Consider the following 19,012-nt stretch of genomic DNA (forward strand, 5'->3'; position numbering starts at 1 on the left):
GAAGAGGCTGTGAGCATCCTCGGCCAGGAGTGGCCTGTGAGACAAGAAGGCCAGGAGGGAAAGTGAAAAGCAGAGACCCACCCCACTCTCCTCCACAAGGCGGGGATGGTCAGCGCGCACACACACACACACATACACACACGCAAACATGCACATACACAGTCACACACAAAAGAGCATATATACAGAGGCACAAACACAGACACAAAGGCATACACACAGATAGACACAAACATATACACACAAACATCTGCGTAAACCTCCCCTAACACCAGGCTCAGGAACAAGGAGCTGAGCTTAAGTCCCAACGGCCTGAGCAGAACCCAGATCTTGGGTGCTGAGAGTTCCATGCCCTGGCATCTTGCAGACCCCAGTCTCCAGGCCTAGCCTACTTTGGTGACAAAGTCCTCCTGGGAACACAGCTTGTCGATATAGCTTAAGAGATCCGGGTCCGAGTAGGTGCCGTCCTCTTCCTGCTGCAGGTCATTTCCGTCCTCTCCCCATTCTGCATCTGAGTCGCCTGTGGCTGAGTGGACGGGCCCCACCAGCGCCTCCATGATGTCCATATACTCCCTCACAGCCTCAGGTGGAATGTCCTCGGGTGCCTTGGGCTCCGGGGGTCGCTGGGACCCGTGTGGCTTCGGGCGGGAGGGCTGGGCCCTGGGGCCGGACATCCTGGGAGCACAGGCTGCGGCAGAGCAGGAGGAAGGGAAGGAAGGTGAGGGGCTCCCGGTCCACCTCCTGACCACCGAGCGCACGCTGGTGAGGGCACTGTTGGGGGACATTGATGTGGGTGTGGGGGGGTCAGGACCACCTGGAGCTTCATGCACAGTTGGAGGGGGGAGGTAAGGGGGCATCTAAGAGAGTCACATATAAGGAAGTGGGGAACCTCCAATTTTCCAGGGGTGTCCCCATCAAGCCCACTTCTTAGGCAGACTTTGTGTGCAGTCCTTTGACAGGGAGGCGTGAGAGAAGTTACAAGATTGACCAAGTCAATACCCCGTAGTAACAAAGGGCATCTGAGACCCCACCCCCCACCCCCCGCCTCGGTGGCTGTTTTGCTTGAAAGACCAATGCCCCTGTCTTGAAGGAAAATGATCCACATGGGAAGAGTGGCCAACCCTGGGCCCCTGTTACCTGTGCGTTCAACTCCAGTGGGAACCTGGGTGGCCGGCTGAAGGCCCACTTTCGGGGCTGGGGGCCCCCGAGGATCCAGCTTCGGTGGGGCTGGAGGAGGCAGGCCCTGCGCGCACTGCATCCACCGCAACTGCTGGATCTGCATCTCCTCCTCTGCCTCAAATTGCATGAACCTGGGGTGTGACGGAGGCACAGGCCACCCTGAGAAAATGGCCTGGGTTCTGGAGCCCAACAAAGGCAGCCAAGAATGAGGGATTGGGAGAGGATGTGCCTTGGGGCTGTCAAGGCCCTGTGAGGTGCTGTCCACAGCAGAGAGCTGCTCCTGGAACTGATACAAGATCTGGGACCCTTCCTGCCTCACCAGCACTGGAGAGCATTCAACAGCATAGAGCCAGGTCGCTGCATTGAACCAGGTCAACGGGACACGTGGCTGACCCAGGGGGCACCCTCCCCATGCCCCCCATCCAGAGCCACATGAAGGGCTGACAGCCAGAGGCTGGAACAGGCATGTGTTCCCCACAGGGGTCCTTGCCCAAATCCAGGACCCTGGGTTGGGACTGAGAGTTCTGGAACGTAGACCTGGAGACAGGGCTCAGGAGAGGCTGGACGATGTGGATGCTGAGCTTAGAGGACAGGCCTTCCTTTCCTCTGAGAGGTGCTTGTTTGTTTGGTTTTGTTTCTTAAGCCAAGGGGATTACCGTGGAGCAAACACTGGAAGGGCCAGAGACCCTTGGGCTGATGACAGCTGGCTTCCCCAGCCTCTTGAGGGATGCCAGGGTACCCACTCAGGCCACTTTTCGTGAGGAGAGGGGGTCCCAAATCTATGTCAGTGGCCGCCAGCCAGCCACCACTAAGGAAGCAGCAGGCTGGCGGGTGGAGCTCTTTCCCCAGCCCAGCCCATATGGCCGGAGTTGGACCCCTACTGGACTCACAGCTTCACCCTGCCCCGTCCTGAGACCTTCATGTGAGGGCAAGGGTAGGTCAAACTCAGGGGAGGGCAGAGCTCGTGGTGGAGGAAGGACAGAAGACCCAAACTCTCAAGGTGAGGGAGGGGTTTCTGGAGGACTGTAGGGCCTCTGGGCTGCGGGCCCCCCGTTCCGAGCGACAGCCCTTCTCCTTTGTCCTCTCTGATGAGCACCCCCACGGCCAGACCCTGCCCTCACCCACTCGCCTCACCCTCCACGCAGCCCCTGGGCCCAGGACGCTGACTCACTTTTGCGCCATCTCGTAGTAGATCATCCCGTCAGAGTTGCTAATGTGCTGCCATTCCTGCACGGCCCTGCACAGTCCCTCCTCCAGTGTCATGGTGGGCTTCAGGCGGGCCAGGGATCGAAGCGCTGGGCTGTAAGCACTCGGGGTCAGTCTCTGTGCCCAGCCCAGCCCCCACCTGCCTGACCCCACCCACCAATGTGGACCACACATCACTCAACACAGCATGACTGAGCAACAGGAGAGTGAGAGGCAGGTGTCTGGGAGAGCAGAGACAAGCCTTCCCGGCTACGGCTGTCACTGCCTCACACTCACTCGAGGATGACCATCCACTCCCAGGCTAGAGCTGGGACACTGTGCCTTGGGGAGCTCTTTTCCTCTTCAAGGCTGCCTTTTCATAATAAAAATCACCATCATCAATGAGGCGTGGCATGTGCCAGGCAATCTGCTCACACTTCATAGATTAGCCCAAGGAGTCTTCTGCACGGTCCTCTGAAGGTGAAGTGTGATTGTCCCCTTTTTACGAGGGACCGCGGGTTTAGGATGGAAATGCCTGCCAGGCTCACAACTCTAGTGGGAGAGAGCCCATGCCCTTAGGAGAGCTCTACCATCACCCTGTTCCTAGTGGAATTCTCCACATCAACAAAGTCGAGGCGTGCATGAAGCGCTCTCCTGGGCCCCGCGCTCCTCCCCCTTCTCCGAAGTGACCTCCCCCGGCCACGTACACTCAAGTGCTGTATGAAAGGAGACGTCAGCACAGGAGAGTGTGGCATCCACTCCTTGGCTCCTCAACTTACACCACGACCCTCTCTGACTGCAAGTCTTCAGGCCGTATTAGCAGGAGAATCATGGAAGAGCAAGCTGGCTAGACTCACAGAGGGGTGGGGTCAGTTGAGATAAGGCACATTTCAGTCATGATGTCATGGACTAGCAGGCTCGCCCGTATGACTGACAGTGTGCCTTCTCCTGGCGTGGACATCGCCCTCACACCTCGCTTCCAGTATCCCTAGAAACCTAACCTGCGAGTCCATCCCCAGTTCCTCTTTATCTAAGAGCTCCGATAAGCTCATGACCCCCTGAGCGTTCATGACCCCCTGAGCGTTCACTCACATGAGAAAGCAGGAAAGAGCTTCTGCATCAGGACTCTGGGGAAGGTGTCTCCGGGCCAGTGGCTTGAGGCGCTGCCACCGTCGGAAGTTACTGTACACGCTCTGGTGGTTAGAGCAGTCCTCCTGCGAGGCATAGGGCTGGTTGGTGTCCAGGCTGCCCTCCCTGGAAGTGCCATGTGGCCATGGCCCAGAGTTCACTGGGCGAATGTTAGGGGCCATCTGGGCAGCTGGTGGTGGAGCTTGAGGAGGAAAGCCTGGGGTCCAGCCTCCCTTGCCAGCCTGAGTAACTCCAACAGCTGGAGCAGTCACAATGGTCTCCATCGCAGGGGTTGCTAAGAATATGGGTGCAGGACATGCAGCACTCCCGCTGAGGGCCCCTGGAGCGCTCCAGTTGAGGGGGCCCTGAGGAACGATAAAGGTCTGAGTCTGGGGGGCCTGCACTGGCCTCCCTTGTGACCTGACTTGTACAGTGAAGTTGCAAGCCCCAGGGGCACTGGGGCCACAGCCACCATTAGCCACCAAAGGCATCCTGGGGAAAGCTGGCAGCCGCAGGCTGCTGCCAGGAGGGAATGCGGGGGTGATGAGAGGTGGCAGGTGCTGCTCCCAGGGTGGCCAGTGCTGGGCGCCAGGAATGGGTGGAGGAAAGGACACTGCCATGAAAGTAGACAAGGAGGCACCGGGGTTCATGGTGACATCCGTTCCCAGCACTGCAGATGCTGTTGAGGCAAAGGAAAGGAGTGAATGGAGGAGGAGAATGGGCAAGTGGGACTGAGGCTTTCTGCGGCATCAGAGTGTAAATCTCCACAGATGAGAGACTCTTGGACAAGGGAAACTGCAGCGTGCAAATGTCTTCAAGTGATTTTCATGCCCTGACCTCCAGTTGAGAATTATTCCACTGGTGACCCCACGCCCATCCACCAAGCTCCCTGACCCCTGCCTGCCGAGAAGAAACTGCCTCAGCAAGCACTCACTTGGAGAGCCTCCCTAAGGCACACCCTGGCACCTAAGCCTCACAGGCTGTCTCCCAAGACCTGGAGCTGTGTGGACATCTGCTCTGTGAGAAATGCCCCTCAGCCGGCGTACTAGCAGGTGGGGCCTTCTGCAAGGTAAGTTCTAGGCCCCCAAAGGCCCTTTGTGGACAGGCACTGTGTAAAATATTAGGGCCCCACCTCCTCCTCAGTCCTCCTTTTCCTGATGCTCAGTATAAATCCCCTCTTTCTTTCCTAGCCTCACAAAACAAAACAAAATGCTGGAAAATATCTCTAATGGAATCCTGATACAAACCCATGACACTGGCCCAGAAAGCACCTGCATCTCCGAACAACCCACAGCAGATACGTAACATGGGCCAGGTCCTGCCACCCCTTCCCCAGTGCCCAGAGTCACTGTCATCAGTCAGGAGTTCTGTTCCTAGGGGCTTGGGGTGGTCTGAGAAGTAGGCGCGTGTCCCTTAGATTCTGTCATTTCACAGCCAGTGATGGCTGCAGAGGATTAAACAAGGGCCAGGGAATTGTCATGTTACATTGGTCGTGGGAGTATAGACTGCCTGTGGTCCTTCCCCTTCCAGCTCCCAATAACGGAGAGACAATCTGAGATGCAGGCATAAGCCAGATGCCATGGCGATCAAGTTGTCTGAAACACAGCCCTGTTCAGGAGAACAAGGTACACACCACGGTGCACCTAACTCACCAGAACAGATGTCATAGGACGTTTAATAGTAACACAGAAGATCATCTTCCTGATCCTGGGCTACACTCCTTCCCCCTTTAAAAGAGGAAGCAGGCTTCATAGACATTCCACCCGAAACAACCCCACTCCACATCTGTTCCCTGTCCATGAAGGAGTGACCTGAAATAGGAACAAACTCTTCCTCTCAAGGCAGCCTGAGGGTCCACCATGAGATACTGGACAAGATGAAGTAGGTCTGAAGTACTGCCATTCCACAAAAGGAAGAACAATTCAGAGCAACTCAGGAACCTGAGCCCTCTCTTGGCTGAAGTTACTCGTAATGGTTGCCCATCCCCTGTTGAATCCAAGGCAACAGTTACCTGAACTGACAAGTGAGCTCTGGGCTGGGAGGAGTGGACGAGGTGTGGGCTGCGGCAGTTAGAGTAACCCCCTGCCTAGCTCTCGGAGAGGACACTTCACTGCAGGTGTGGCCACACACAGCCCCATTGAATAGTTTTCTCACCAAGACCATCTCTCCCCACGGCCCCCTGAGATACAGTATGCTCCTGTTCAAACCCCTTTGAAAGATATGGTGAGGCAAGCTTCAGGTGCCTGAGGAACACAATACAGCTCTAGGCTTTCCTCATGACCCTCCCTGTGTCACCACCAGGACATCACACACATCCTTACACACACGTTTCAAAGTGGCTTGTCTCCCTTCTAGAAAGAATCAGACTGTCTGCTGCCATCCTTTCTCCATAGCCAGGGCAATTCCTCTGGATCCACCTCCAACGACCCCTCCTCCCCAGGGCAGTCTCAGGTTTCTTCAGGCTCCCCAGTCTCCCCAGGTGAAATGTCCTTGTGCGTCCAGTGCTCTCTTCTCCCTCTACTTCAGTCCAACTAGGTGCCCACAGTTAAGTGTAACGTGTGAACCTGAAGGATGTGAGGATGGCAGGGTCTCTGAGAACACACCCCCAGCCTATAGGCTTACCTCCTATTGAAGCCATCCTGCAGGCTTGGGCACGGACTACTGCTGCCTGGTAGCCTCAATGAGAAAAGTCAAGACCAGGAGCCAGAGAGCGACCTGCTTCAGCAAACGCTCGGGATCCAAGTCAACGAGGGACACGTTTGAAAGTAAACCGGAAAATGCGGGCTGAACCGTTCTGCGGTGGGGGAGGGGCAGAGGGCACGTGGGTCGGGGTGGAGTGGCGTGCGCTGGGGGGACATTCCACGAGGGCTCTGGCAGGTAGGCAAGAACCGGAAGTTCCTTCCACCTCCCACAGTGGCAGCACAATTGGCGTGTGCCTCTTTAGGCAGTTTATAAACTGTTGTTTTGATTCACGGCACCGAGGTTGAGCATGACAGTCCCTTCCTTTCACGTCTTTATCCATCAACCTAGGTTTTTGGGTGTGTTTTTTTGTTTGTTTTTTTTTGCGGTACGCGGGCCTCTCACTGTTGTGGCCTCTCCCGTTGCGGAGCACAGGCTCCGGGCGCGCAGGCTCAGCGGCCATGGCTCACGGGCCCAGCCGCTCTGCGGCATGTGGGATCTTCCCGGACCGGGGCACGAACCCGTGTCCCCTGCATCGGCAGGTGAACTGTCAACCACTGCGCCACCAGGGGAGCCCGATCCGGATACTTTAAGGTGAGATCTCCACTGGAGGCAAAGTATATTAGCCCTTTTAAGTTTGAAAAGAGATCTCTACTTAATAGATTAACTTTAGGTTATTCAAAACCTTTTACTTTATTTGTGCATGAAAGGCATAATCAGGCCGCGCAGAACTGTGTGAGCATGGTAGTAAACACAGGCCTATTGCCTGTTATAGCATACAACTTGATTCAGTTGCTTTTGCCTGTCTCACGTGTCTTAAGGTTATAGCCACAACTGCAAATTTAGTGGAAGCCTTGGCAGATTTGACTCTAGAAAATGAAGTTTATTTGCAAACTCCACACCTTGTCCACAGTCTTCTTAACGCTGAGTTGACAACATTTCTCCGCAAGTATCACTGGATTAACTTCCTGTGAAATCCTGCTTTCACCACCTAATCTTTAAACGTCACACCGTTCTCAGTCCTGCTACACTACTACCTCTGCCTCACAAAGGTGAGGGCCGTGACTGCCAGGTAACAGTGTCCCATGGGAATTCCCTGGCAGTCCATTGGTTAGGACTCCGAGCTTCCACTGCAGGGAGCGCGGGTTGGATCTCTGGTCGAGGAACTACGATCCCACGAGCCACATGGCGCGGCCCAAAACAAAAACAAAACAAACAGAAAACAGTGTCCCACTTTGTGACACCGTGTCCTGAGTAAAGATGTTACCAAGTCCAAGCTTGCTCTGCTTGCCGCACGACAGGCCATAAATCGGAGATGAGGTGTTGAGGCAAGGAATATGACTTTATTCAGAAAGCCAGCAGACCGAGAAGATGGCAGAGTAAAGTCTCAAAATAACCATCTTATCGGGGTTTGGGTGCCAGTTTCTTTTATAATACAGAGATGGGGAGGAGATGAGGAGGTAAAGTAAGAAGGCCATAAGTTGTGCGAATAGCCCCTGGAATGGCCAGCCTCGGGGAGGAGATGTGTTAATTTCTTCTTAATTGTAGCCATCCACAGGTGGAAGGAGTCCATATGTTTCCCTGAACAAAGGCACTTTGGTTTAACATTCAGACAGAGGGACAAGGTTCCCCGAGGCTGGCCATTATGTACAGGTACAGACAGTATCCTTGTAGTGAACAAAAGCAGCAGAAGGCAAAGGTTAAAGTAAAAGGAACAGATCCCATGTGGAGTCCGATTTGGCTCTTCCCTGTTACAATTCCCTACTGTCAATGTCCATTCCACAGTCTTGTGGATAAAAGGGGGTGACGGCCCTTCTAATTGCTTCATCAGATGGATCTTTCCGGGAGTGTCCACCATTGGTGCCGGTGTTCCAAACGTTGGGTTTTTGGTTTTTTTGTTCCTCTCTGGAAAGTGTGTCCTTTACACCTGTAGCCTTAAAAAAATATTCTCAGCCTAAAAGTTGAGAGTTACGACCTCTTTGATGGGAATTTTGAGGGCTTCAAGCCTGGGAGGCAGCATCTCAAGTTAAGGAATTCATCACTTTTCCATGTACGGGAAGATGCAAGGGTCTGGGCTCACTGAAATCAGCCATTTGATATGTACCTTAGCTGTCTGGGGCCTGTGTCCTATATTCTCATATCCTGAGTTTCATCAGGGCTCACCGGCTCACGTTGGGGGGCTGCAGTCGCTAATGACTGATGTGTCAGGAAATATTCCATTTCTCAGATCCTCTCCTCTTGGTCAGGATTTTGACCAATATTTGGGAGACGTTTCAGGATCAAATTTTGTCCCACGGCGCTGGGAGGCTCATCCCAGGTCAGGGGAGAATTCTTGATATGCCACTCCAGGTGCTAGTTTTTGGATTAGGCCCTATTGCTAATTAAAGATCTTCTGGATCCTCTATCTAATTATGATCCAGGAGACATTTTCCCTTGTTGCTTCCTCCTGTACCTAGAATCACACTATTACAATTATTTCATGTTATAGATGTGGTCTATTTTCTCAAGATGTTTAGCCATTGAAGTATTGTTGGAGGCCTGGTTCCATACTGGGTACTGTAAGAGACGCCAGTCTTATAAAGTAGACAGGATATAAGTAATGCAGCTAGTAACGTTAACAAAGACACAGTACAGCAGGGAGACACAAAGAGCAAACAATCTGGAAACAAAGAACAATGATCAGTATAACTACTTGTAATCCAATTGCAATAGCAAGCGACCAGAGGTACCATAACTGATTTAGTGAGCCATCCGCTGTTTCAGTGTACCAGCAGTGCGTACTTAGACGTGCATGGCTTAATCTTTGGGACAAGCATATGCTACTGGCAGGATCTCCCAGGTAGAGAGAAAAAGATAAGTGTTTCAATTCTGCTTACAAGGGTATAATTTAACAAATGACTGTAAATCATAATGAGTTGAAGGGGAGCGTTTTGCTTACACCTGGAAAACACAGAGTTAAAACAGTCATTTTTCAGATAGAAACCATAAAAATTATAACCATAATTATAACCAAAATTATAACCATAAGTATAACCCTTTTACCCAGGCATGTGCAGCTAATCGTTTTTGTTAACAGCTTTATGAAGCCATCAGGTTTCCCATTAGAATTCTTCAAGTTCTTACCCAGTTCACCTTTATGGTTTGAAAATCAGAAACTTGTATTTATTATGCAAAGGTCCTTTCTATAAATCTTCTTGAAGAGGAAGCATTTTTGCAAAGGCATCAGAGTGAAACCATGACTGTGTACAATGGTGAAAGACTTAAGAAGGCACGTTTCAATCTGATTACAGTGCAATTGAGAAAGTAACGTGGTTACTGCGGTGACATGCAACACTTTCAGACAATAAAGAGAATTCTGACTGGTAACATTTTACCAGGACATACCAGATTTTAGGAACTCCATATAATCTGTAGAATACCTGTGTCATTTGGCATACAATAGAACCTAAGAAGATTTATTGCTTATTTGACAACACTTCCTGTGTCATTCAACCTAATTAGTTAATATCTCTCTTTGGGGTGTTTCAGGGGCCCTTTGAAGCACCCCAAAGTTAGCTAGAGGTCAAAGGAACTTCATTATAATTTGATTTGGGAAGTTTTGTCAAAAAAATAAGAAAAGGGTTTAAAACAGATAGGATCCCATGTCACTGTGAAACAATAGTTATTCACTTAGCCAAAGTAACAATAAAAGATTTCAAAGGCAAGTACAGAACAGATCTCTTAAAAGGTAGAAAAACTTAAAATCTGGTATCAAAGGCAGTCCAAAATCTTAAGAAACCTTGTCTTCTTAACAGAGAGAAAAGCGAAATTCAAGTTGTGCACCAGCTTACTTTTAAAACGTATTTACTCAATTAAACTTATTTTAAACTTAGTCCTGACCACGTACAGAACTCTTTTTTTCAGGGTCCACTTTCCATAAACCTTCTGTCACTTACTTTAGCACAATTCTGACTTTCAAGTGGTCAAATATCTGGAGAGATTAATTTTAGATAGAACTTCCTAAAAGATAAGTATTTTAAAAAGTTCACCTAAAGCTTTTACCTCATTTGCATTTTCTTTCCTTAAAAGTTTCTTCACATCAAGTTATTTTCTTGCTGACAAATTTGCAACAGATATAACAAGATTTTATTTAGCTTATATTAAACCTAGGCACAATAAAAGTATTATACTTAATGTTGATGACTCTAACAGCATGTCTCTATTAATTAGATCAACAAACGAACGTTAATACCAGGTCTTAATTAATACTGACTATTTCCCAGTTCACATGAACCTGAAGCTCATTTAGCTCAGTTTCTCTTGTATTTAGAATAGTTTGGTGTGTAAGTGCTTACTTTTCTTTAAGCCAGTTAAATAGAGCTCATCCACAAATCAACCTCAGCAATGTTATCCAAAGACAAAGACACATACAAGGACACAAACATACAGAGACGTCATGGTTGTCATTTCAGAATTTCAGCACTGAGTCAGGTACAGCCATGTGAAGCCCATCAGTTTAGAAAAAGAGGTTGGATTCAAATTAGGTTTCTGGCAGATGGAACAAATCCAACTCACTTGTCTAGATGGCTGAATTTTTACAGAAAAGACACTTAGGTTTTTGATTTATCCTTGATAAGTCAGTTTCTAAATTACTTTACCCTCTTTCAAAAAGGTGCATTTTAGAAAGATGGCAGAGATGAGAGTTCCTGAGAAGACCAGAAAGGACATTTGCATCTCAAAGATACAGGCAAGTTTTTCCTAGGATGACTTTGTTTCCCCTTTGTTTAATATTTACAAGCCTCTTAAGATAAACAGGGAGGGTTTGGGGAGTGGTATCTATTGGAGAGTCAATCAACTCGTTCCCCACTGTCAAAGTTCCCCGGGGCTCCTGTGGGGAAATTAGAATCGGACGCCTCAAGGCCAAGGGAGTCCCCTGGCCTCTTATAGGATGTCCGCACAAGGGAACTTGCCCTGCTGTGGATGTGGCTCCCAGTCCAAATTGGGTGGCTTGTGGAGTCTTAGATGGTGATACTAAATCAGGCTCCTGTCCTCTGGGGGTTAACACAGAAACTTCTATTTGATCCCCGTGGGTAGGGGAAACAGGAGGTGGTGAATATGATGGCGGCATGGGGGGAGGGTGGGCAGGTGGAACAACTGCCGGTGCAGCTTGCTGTTTTGCAAAACACTTCTAACTGCGAGATCCTATAAAAATTGAGTGAGCCATTTAGGGGCTACCGCCCTTGTGATCCTATATTTTGGGTCCACACCCTATTACAATAGTATACATGTCTTTCTTAGTCATAGGCTCAGGGCTATGTTACACCCATTTATCTACTATAGGCCCCAAAGGGCTCTCCTTCAGGGTTGATGGAGTATTTCCCATTTTGTACACCCAAACGCAAAAGACGCAAACAAATTCTGGCATCAGTGCACACAAAACCAAGACCAAGACCAAGGAACCAGTTCCCAAATCGGTTCTGAGGGGGTGTAGTGGTGTAGAGAGCAGCCGTCTGGTGCAGAAGCCCACAGGCAGCTAGGAGGAACTGTGTTAGTCCAAAGGGTCCGGGACACATAGTCCATTCTCAGCCCAGAAGGAGCAGCCAGGGGGAACCAGTGGGAGGGCTTGACTAATTGAGCTTTGTGCCTGCTATAAAGCTTATTGTTTAGCTCTTGGCCAGTAAACTATGGAGGGTTTGTACGTGGCTGCATAAATGGGTCTAAGAATGATGGACAAGTGTGGTATTCGTTGCCTCCAAAGTGTGGAGAGACCTAAGTAAGATGTGTTGGGCTTGCTATAGTGTGTTGGGGGGCTGAATAGTTAACAGCTGAGGTTTAGCTGCAAAAGGAATTTTCTGGCTTTTAGAGGATCAGTTAATGCCCAGAAATTTAATAGTTGTGGACAGCCCTTGAATTTTATGTGGGGCAATAAATAGCCCACCTGTATGTTATAGATGGGTCACCAACCATGTTAGGGCCTTGTGCACCAGTCTCCTGAGGGGCTGTGGATTAGAACCTCAGTATAGTGCCAGACGGTGCAAGGGGACCCCAGGTCTTGCCAGCAAAGACTGTGGGCAATAGCTGGGCTGTTAAGATAGCCAGTAGGCAGACAGGTTAAAACATACTGGGTGCCTTCTGAAGTAAAAGTAGACTGCAGCTGGGACTCCTTAATAACTGGTACTGAATAGAACATAACAGCTAGATTGTCACAGCAAAGTAATTCCCTGGAGCCCTTTGGATATCCTTAATGAACTGGACAATGTTGGAAATGGGAGCCTTAATAGTGGGGAGCAGCACTTATATTTCAGTAGTTGATTATAAGTCACCACTCATTAATAGCAGGCTTTAATAGCAGCCAAATGGGGAAATTGAAAAGGAGAAATGGTGTGTTTAATGACTTCTTCTTTTCATAAATTCTGAATTATGGGCTGCAATCCCACAGCCCCCTGTCATACATGTTATTGGGGGATATTTAATGTCTTAGGTGGCAGTCTTATGGGCTCCCAGTTTCAGCTTCCACCAGGAAGGCCAGGAATTTGGGTTTGTTCCAAATGGCGTTGCAGTACATCAAGGCATCCATAGCTGTAACGGGAAAGGGTAGGGCCAAAGGGGCTACCACCACTAAAAGATTTCTAATAAAGATTGTTTCAATAGTGACATTCAATGGAAGTTGAATGCTTTCTACTCCCCTGACTACTATGCCTTGTAATCTAAAGTGTAGCCCTTGCTTATAATTGGAGGGGTTCCCAGGAGGCACTGTAATTTGAGCTCCCGTGGTCAATGAGAGCCATAAGAAAATTTGTTTATGTGTGTCCCAAGGAAAATTAGAGAAGTATATGGGCAAGTGTCCCAGAGGAGGGCCACGCTCCAGGGATCTGCCAGGTCCCTAAGGCAGAGGCGTTGGCAGAGGTCAGGGTAGAGGATTCGGAGAGGTGACGGCTACCCATCACTCCAGTCTCCGGAAGAGTCTGCAGCACCTGAGCAAAAATTTCTAACTTGTGCTTGGGCGGTCTCAAGTTGACATCATTAGGGACCCCCGATCTCCAGAGCTGCCAATACAGGGAGGTCTGTAGTCATCTCATGAAGGATGGAGCTGTGTGATGGCACCACCCCTTGGTGGAGCTCAGTAAGGGTCCCAGAAGTCCCTATATCCCTTAAGGGTCCTTTGCTGGGTTCCTGGCCAATGGGGCAGCGGGGCCCATGTGCCTTTACTGGCAAGCGAGATTTGGGGCTTCCGAAAACTTATCTTTTTCGTATCCAGATACAGCATGGATGCAGTCCCACGCCTGTTGGACTGTATCTGATGTTTCTTTGAATCGTAACAGCGTGGCTCTACAATTAGGGGGAGCACCCTTCTCCCCCTTCCCTTGGACAAATGTTTTCTAGAAAAATTTGCCTTTCAACCATGGTATAGTTACATGTCTCTGTTTCTTGTTCATGCTGGTCATCTGATGTTTTGGTGCAATGGATGGTGACAGGGAACACCTGGAATGGAGTTTCCTCTTCCTGACTCATACGCTGCCACTTCCTGTTTAGGGTGTCCCAGTCAGCCTGGGTGGGGTCAAGGGATGACTTGCAACAGCAGCAAGAAATGCAGCAACATAGGAGGCACTTACCTCAGCGGCATTTGCCCGTTCAGGGTACCGTGATGCCCCTGGTACAGCTTCCTCTATCATCGGTTAGGGCTGTGTGGGGAACTCTTGGATGTATGTTTAGGGCATAGGATGGTTTGGGGTAATAGTAAAGCTGTGTAGAGACTGTGTATGTGTGATCTGGGGAGAGATGAGGGGCATGAGTGCCTTTGTGAGTGTACGGTTGGTGTAGCATGGTGTGGCTGGGTGGTGGGCTGCTTCTGGGTGTTTTGAGGCTATGTGTGCAGGCATTTGAGAAGAGGTAGGGGTGTGCATTTTAATGCTCTGTGTGTTGGATCTGTGTGTATTCAGAGTGCAGGGGTTATACACATGCTCATCCTGTAGGGTAAGAGTCCAGGGAGTGTATTTTTGATGTGGAGGAATTTGCAGAGATTGGGGTTGTCAGTGTAGACTGGGGCCGCTAGCTGTGTGTGTATCATCAGGGGATGTGTCAGAGGCGGTTTATAGTATCTCAAGAGGGAGATGGGTGTATGTTTGTATTGGGGGTGTGAGGTCATGATGTGTTCTGGGGGGAGTATGTAGGAGACGGTTGGAAACATTGTGTCTCTCTGATGGTATTTTGTGTTTGTCTCAGCTTCTGAGGCATTGTACATACGTGGATGTTGACAGCTGTGTGCAGACTGTATGTGTTCTACTTGGATTTGGGGGGTTGTGTCTTATATTAAGAAGTCTGTGAGTTTGGTTTGAATATATCTGGCTATTGTTGAAGGGTTTGTGTGTTTGCATTGAGGGGTTATATGGGGTTGGGTGGATTTTTGTGGGTTATGAGGATTTAGGTGTTTGATTATCAGGGGCTGTTGGGGGTGTGATTTTGTATTCAAGACTGTGGCTGTGGTTTTATTGGGGTTTGTAGTGCATGTATATTGGAGCAGGAGGGTTCTGGGCACACAGTCAGGCATTTGCTTATAAGTAGGGAGTTTGTGTGTTTGAGGATGTTTGGAGCTCTGTGGGGCTCTGTGATGGTGGCACAGGTGACTGTGGGCAGGTGGAGTGTGTGTTGGGCTGGAAGGGAAACTCGAGGGCCTGTTGGGGACTGTGAGGCACCCATGTGAACTCCCACATGGACTGACCTTTGTTCCTTCTGATCTTCTGTGGCTTGTCCGCATCCTGATCTTCTGTGGCATCTACTCCCCTGGAGTGGTCAGCGATCCTCTGCTCATTCTTAGCCAGATGAGTCAGGAAATGTCACTTCCTCTGGCAGCTGGATGTGCCTCTTTCAAGTGAGTGGTCCTGGAGTCCAGGGTGCAGGACTGGTGGACAGATGCAGAGTGAAGCTGATTCCCCCATGAGCCCTCTCCTCAGTGAGGTGGCCAGGAGGTCAGGGCTGTATCTCCAGAAGGTCAGACCTGGCCAGTCCTCTCTAGAATGTGCTGGAGCGGCCAACTCGTTGAACGCACCCTGCCAGGAGATAAACAGACCCTGAGGACAATTCCTAAGGGAGAAGTCTATACCTACCCATCTTCCACTTTCTCCTTTGGATGGCCTCTACCACAAGGTAAAAGCTAAGCCCCCTCACACGGCCTTTCTTGGCCTGGTCTTACTGAGCGGCCAGTCTCTCCCCACATCCTGGCTCACTATGGGCCCTCTGGTGATACCAGCAAGAGGGCTCCCTGCATGTCAGTTCTCACCTCCTTCCCTTGGCCCATGCTGCCCTTGCTGTTTGTCCTGCTCTTACTCTCCCAAGGCTGTTATGTTAAGTCACCCTGTCCAGGTGGGAAGGATCCACTGAAAATGCACATTTGAATAATTACTGCATCACCTGAGTCTCTAGCATGTACCAGGCACTATGACGCTTGCCAAATCCCTAAAAACCCCACAAAGCGGATATGCTATTAGTTGAACTTTGCAGGTGATGAAGCTGAGGTTCAGAGGTGAGCAACCATGACCAAGTACCCTGTATGTACCAGAATATCAATCAGACTGGTCAACGTATCCAATAAAGCCAAACATTAGTCTGATCAGTACGCCTAGATGCAAGGCTGTAAAGGCGCAAAATATGTCCCAGCACGAGAAAGAGCAGTGCCAAGTACCCCAGCAAAGAAGCAGTGTTCATATCTTGCTTTCTTAATCAAAATAACTGCACATCAACCCACAATTTCCTACTCTGTTAATAGGAGAAAAATACCAATGTGCGTTGTCCTGTAAAACTACCTTAAAAGAATATGTATGATCCCGAGTGCTTTAGTAATGACCCCAAATCACCATCATGAAGTTGGGATACTTCTTAAAACACTGCAAGTCTTACACACTGGCATATAGAATCTGTAAAGTCAGTTCTTTGGGTAATGATGGTAGATAGAAGTGGCCCAGAAGGACAGAAGACAGAAAATAGAGCAGAAACGATTTGTCCAGAGGTGACAATGGGTCATAGCCAAGGTTCAAGCATTACGAGGGAGGTGGTGAAAATAGTAATGGGCATAGAGTGTAATAAGTCAAGGATATCTAATGTAGTTTCTAATGAATGTTTGTGAAAGACATATAACTAAAAAGATAATAGGCTGGGAGGTGAAATAATACAAAACATTTGATATATTTTTTACAAGGATAAAAGAAGATAGAAATGAACATTAAAGAAGTAGGTCTTTAGAAATAGAAATAGAATATAGAAAAACTATAAGATGGTTACTAACCTCACAATATGATGAGGCAACTTAGATTTATTTTGTTTAAATAAATTGGTAGACTATATTTACAGTAGTTTTAAGTTTAAAGAGAATTTTTGAGCAGAGTATTGAGTTCCCATACACCCCCTCACATCTATTCCCCAAACCACACTTTCCCCTATTATTAACGTCTTGCATTAGTGTGGGGCATTTTTTTACAATTGATGAGCCAATGTTCATACATTATTATTAACTAATATCCATAGTTTACATTACAGTTTACTCTGTTGTATATCCTATGGGTTTTGACGAATGTATGACAAGCATTGACCATTACAGTGTCATACAGAATAGCTTAAGTGCCCTCCGTTTTCCAGGATGTCCTATAGCTGAAATCATACAGCATGTATCCATTTCAGTTTGGCATCTTTCATTTAGCAATATGCGTTTAGGGTTCCTCCATGTCTCTTCCATTTAGTACTCTTATAGCTCAAGCTGCCATAACATAATACTATAGGCTTAGTGACTTTAACAACTCACAGTTCTAGAGGCTTGGAAGTCTAAGATCACGGTGCTGGCCAATTCAGTGCCTGGTGAGGGCTCTCTTGCTGGCTTGCAGACAACTGTCTTTTCACTGTGTCCTCACATGTTGGAGAGAGACAGAAAAAATTCTCTGGTTTCTTCTTATAGGGGCACTAATAGAGCCTAATCCTCATGACATCATTTAATCTAATTACCTGCCAAAGGCCCCATCTCCAAATACCATCACTTTCTTAGAGCTTGAATATATGAATTTTGGGGGAACAGAATTCAGTTGACAGTCTCATTCTTCTAACAGTATAAAATATGACTAATAAAGAAAGCTCATCATTAAATTATCTCTTTCCTAGCAATACATAGATATTTACGTGCTGTTTTAAACCATTTATATATTTTTTTTACATCTTTATTGGAATATAATTGCTTTACAATGGTGTGTTAGTTTCTGATTTATAACAAAGCGAATCAGTCATACATACACACATGTTCCCATATCTCTTCCCTCTTGCATCTCCCTCCCTCCCACCCTCCCTATCCCACCCCTCTAGGTGGTCACAGAGCACCGAGCTGATGTCTCTGTGCCACGTGGCTGCTTCCCACTAGCTATCTATTTTACGTTTGGTAGTGTATATATGTCCATGGCACTTTCTCGCTTTGTCACAGCTTCCCCTTCCCCTTCCCCATATCCTCAAGTCCATTCTTGAGTAGGTCTGTGTCTTTATTCCTGTCTTACCCCTAGGTTCTTCATGACATTTTTTTTTACACATTAATTGGAGTATAATTGCTTTACAATGGTGTGTTAGTTTCTGTTTTATAACAAAGTGAATCAGTTATACATAAACATATGTTCCCATATCTCTTCCCTCTTGCGTCTCCCTCCCTCCCACCCTCCCTATCCCACCCCTCCAGGTGGTCAAAAAGCCCCGAGCTGATCTCCCTGTGCTATGCGGCTGCTTCCCACTAGCTAGCGACCTTATATTTGGTAGTGTATCACAGCTTACCCTTCCCCCTCCCCATATCCTCAAGTCCATTCTCTAGAAGGTCTGTGTCTTTTTTTTTTTTTTTTTTTTTTGCAGTACGCGGGACTCTCACTGTTGTGGCCTCTCGTGTTGCGGAGCACAGGCTCCGGACGCGCCGGCTCAGCCGCCATGGCTCACAGTCCCAGCCGCTCCGCGGCATGTGGGATCTTCCTAGACCTGGGCACGAACCCATGTCCCCTGCATCGGCAGGCAGACTCTCCACCACTGCGCCACCAGGGAAGCCCCAGGTCTGTGTCTTTATTCCTGTCTTAACCCTAGGTTCTTCATCACATTTTTTTCCTTAAATTCTATATATATGTGTTAGCATACGGTATTTGTCTTTCTCTTTCTGACTTACTTCACTCTGTATGACAGACTCTAGGTCCATCCACCTCACTACAAATAGCTCAGTTTCGTTTCTTTTTATGGCTGAGTAATATTCCATTGTATATATGTGCCACATCTTCTTTTTCCATTCATCTGATGATAGACACTTAGCTTGTTTCCATCTCCGGGCTATTGTAAATAGAGCTGCAATGAACATTTTGGTACATCACTCTTTTTGAATTATGGTTTTCTCAGGGTATATACCCAGTAATGGGATTGCTGGGTCATATGGTAGTTCTATTTGTAGTTTTTTAAGGAACCTCCATATTGTTCTCCATAGTGGCTGTACCAATTCACATTCCCACCAGCAGTGCAAGAGTGTTCCCTTTTCTCCACACCCTCTCCAGCATTTATTGTTTCTAGATTTCTTGATGATGGCCATTCTGACTGGTGTGAGATGATATCTCATTGTAGTTTTTTTTTATTTTTTTTTTTTTTTTTTTTTTTTTTACTTTTTATTTTATATTGGAGTATAGCCGATTAACAATGTTGTGATAGTTTCAGATGCACAGCAAAGGGACTCGGCTATACATATGCATGTACCCATTCTCCCCCAAACTCCCCTCCCATCCAGGCTGCCACATAACATTGAGCAGAGTCCCCTGTGCTATATAGTAGGTCCACTGGTTATCCATTTTTTTTTTAAGTTTATTTATTTATTTTT

At 48.1% G+C, this 19,012-nt stretch overlaps 2 protein-coding genes across 2 annotated transcripts in view; one reads left to right on the forward strand and one right to left on the reverse strand.

The window, feature by feature from the left end:
* Positions 1-19,012, forward strand: part of LOC308620774 (uncharacterized protein) — a gene marked incomplete at both ends in the record, with an annotated part of 307,183 nt that overhangs the window by 72,876 nt on the left and 215,295 nt on the right. The window lies entirely within an intron of this gene.
* Positions 1,836-4,255, reverse strand: LOC308621094 (NUT family member 2G-like). The gene is made up of 2 exons (XM_081241269.1): positions 3,457-4,255; positions 1,836-2,479 (listed from the first exon to the last, which is right to left on the reverse strand). The coding sequence occupies exons 1-2, from the start codon at positions 4,140-4,142 to the stop codon at positions 2,347-2,349; spliced, it is 819 nt and encodes a 272-aa protein (XP_081097395.1). The 5' UTR covers positions 4,143-4,255; the 3' UTR covers positions 1,836-2,346.

The sequence above is a fragment of the Mesoplodon bidens genome (assembly GCF_964165515.1).
Source record: "Mesoplodon bidens genome assembly, chromosome: 7".
Taxonomy (NCBI): Eukaryota; Metazoa; Chordata; class Mammalia; order Artiodactyla; family Ziphiidae; genus Mesoplodon; species Mesoplodon bidens.

Excerpts from the sequence above, each read along its gene's own strand:
- LOC308621094 (XM_081241269.1), bottom strand. The coding sequence starts at position 4,142 with ATGAACCCCGGTGCCTCCTTGTCTACTTTCATGGCAGTGTCCTTTCCT. Across the intron at positions 2,480-3,456 it reads GCTCTTTCCTGCTTTCTCAT|CCCAGCGCTTCGATCCCTGG; the intron begins GTGAGTGAACGC and ends GAGTGCTTACAG.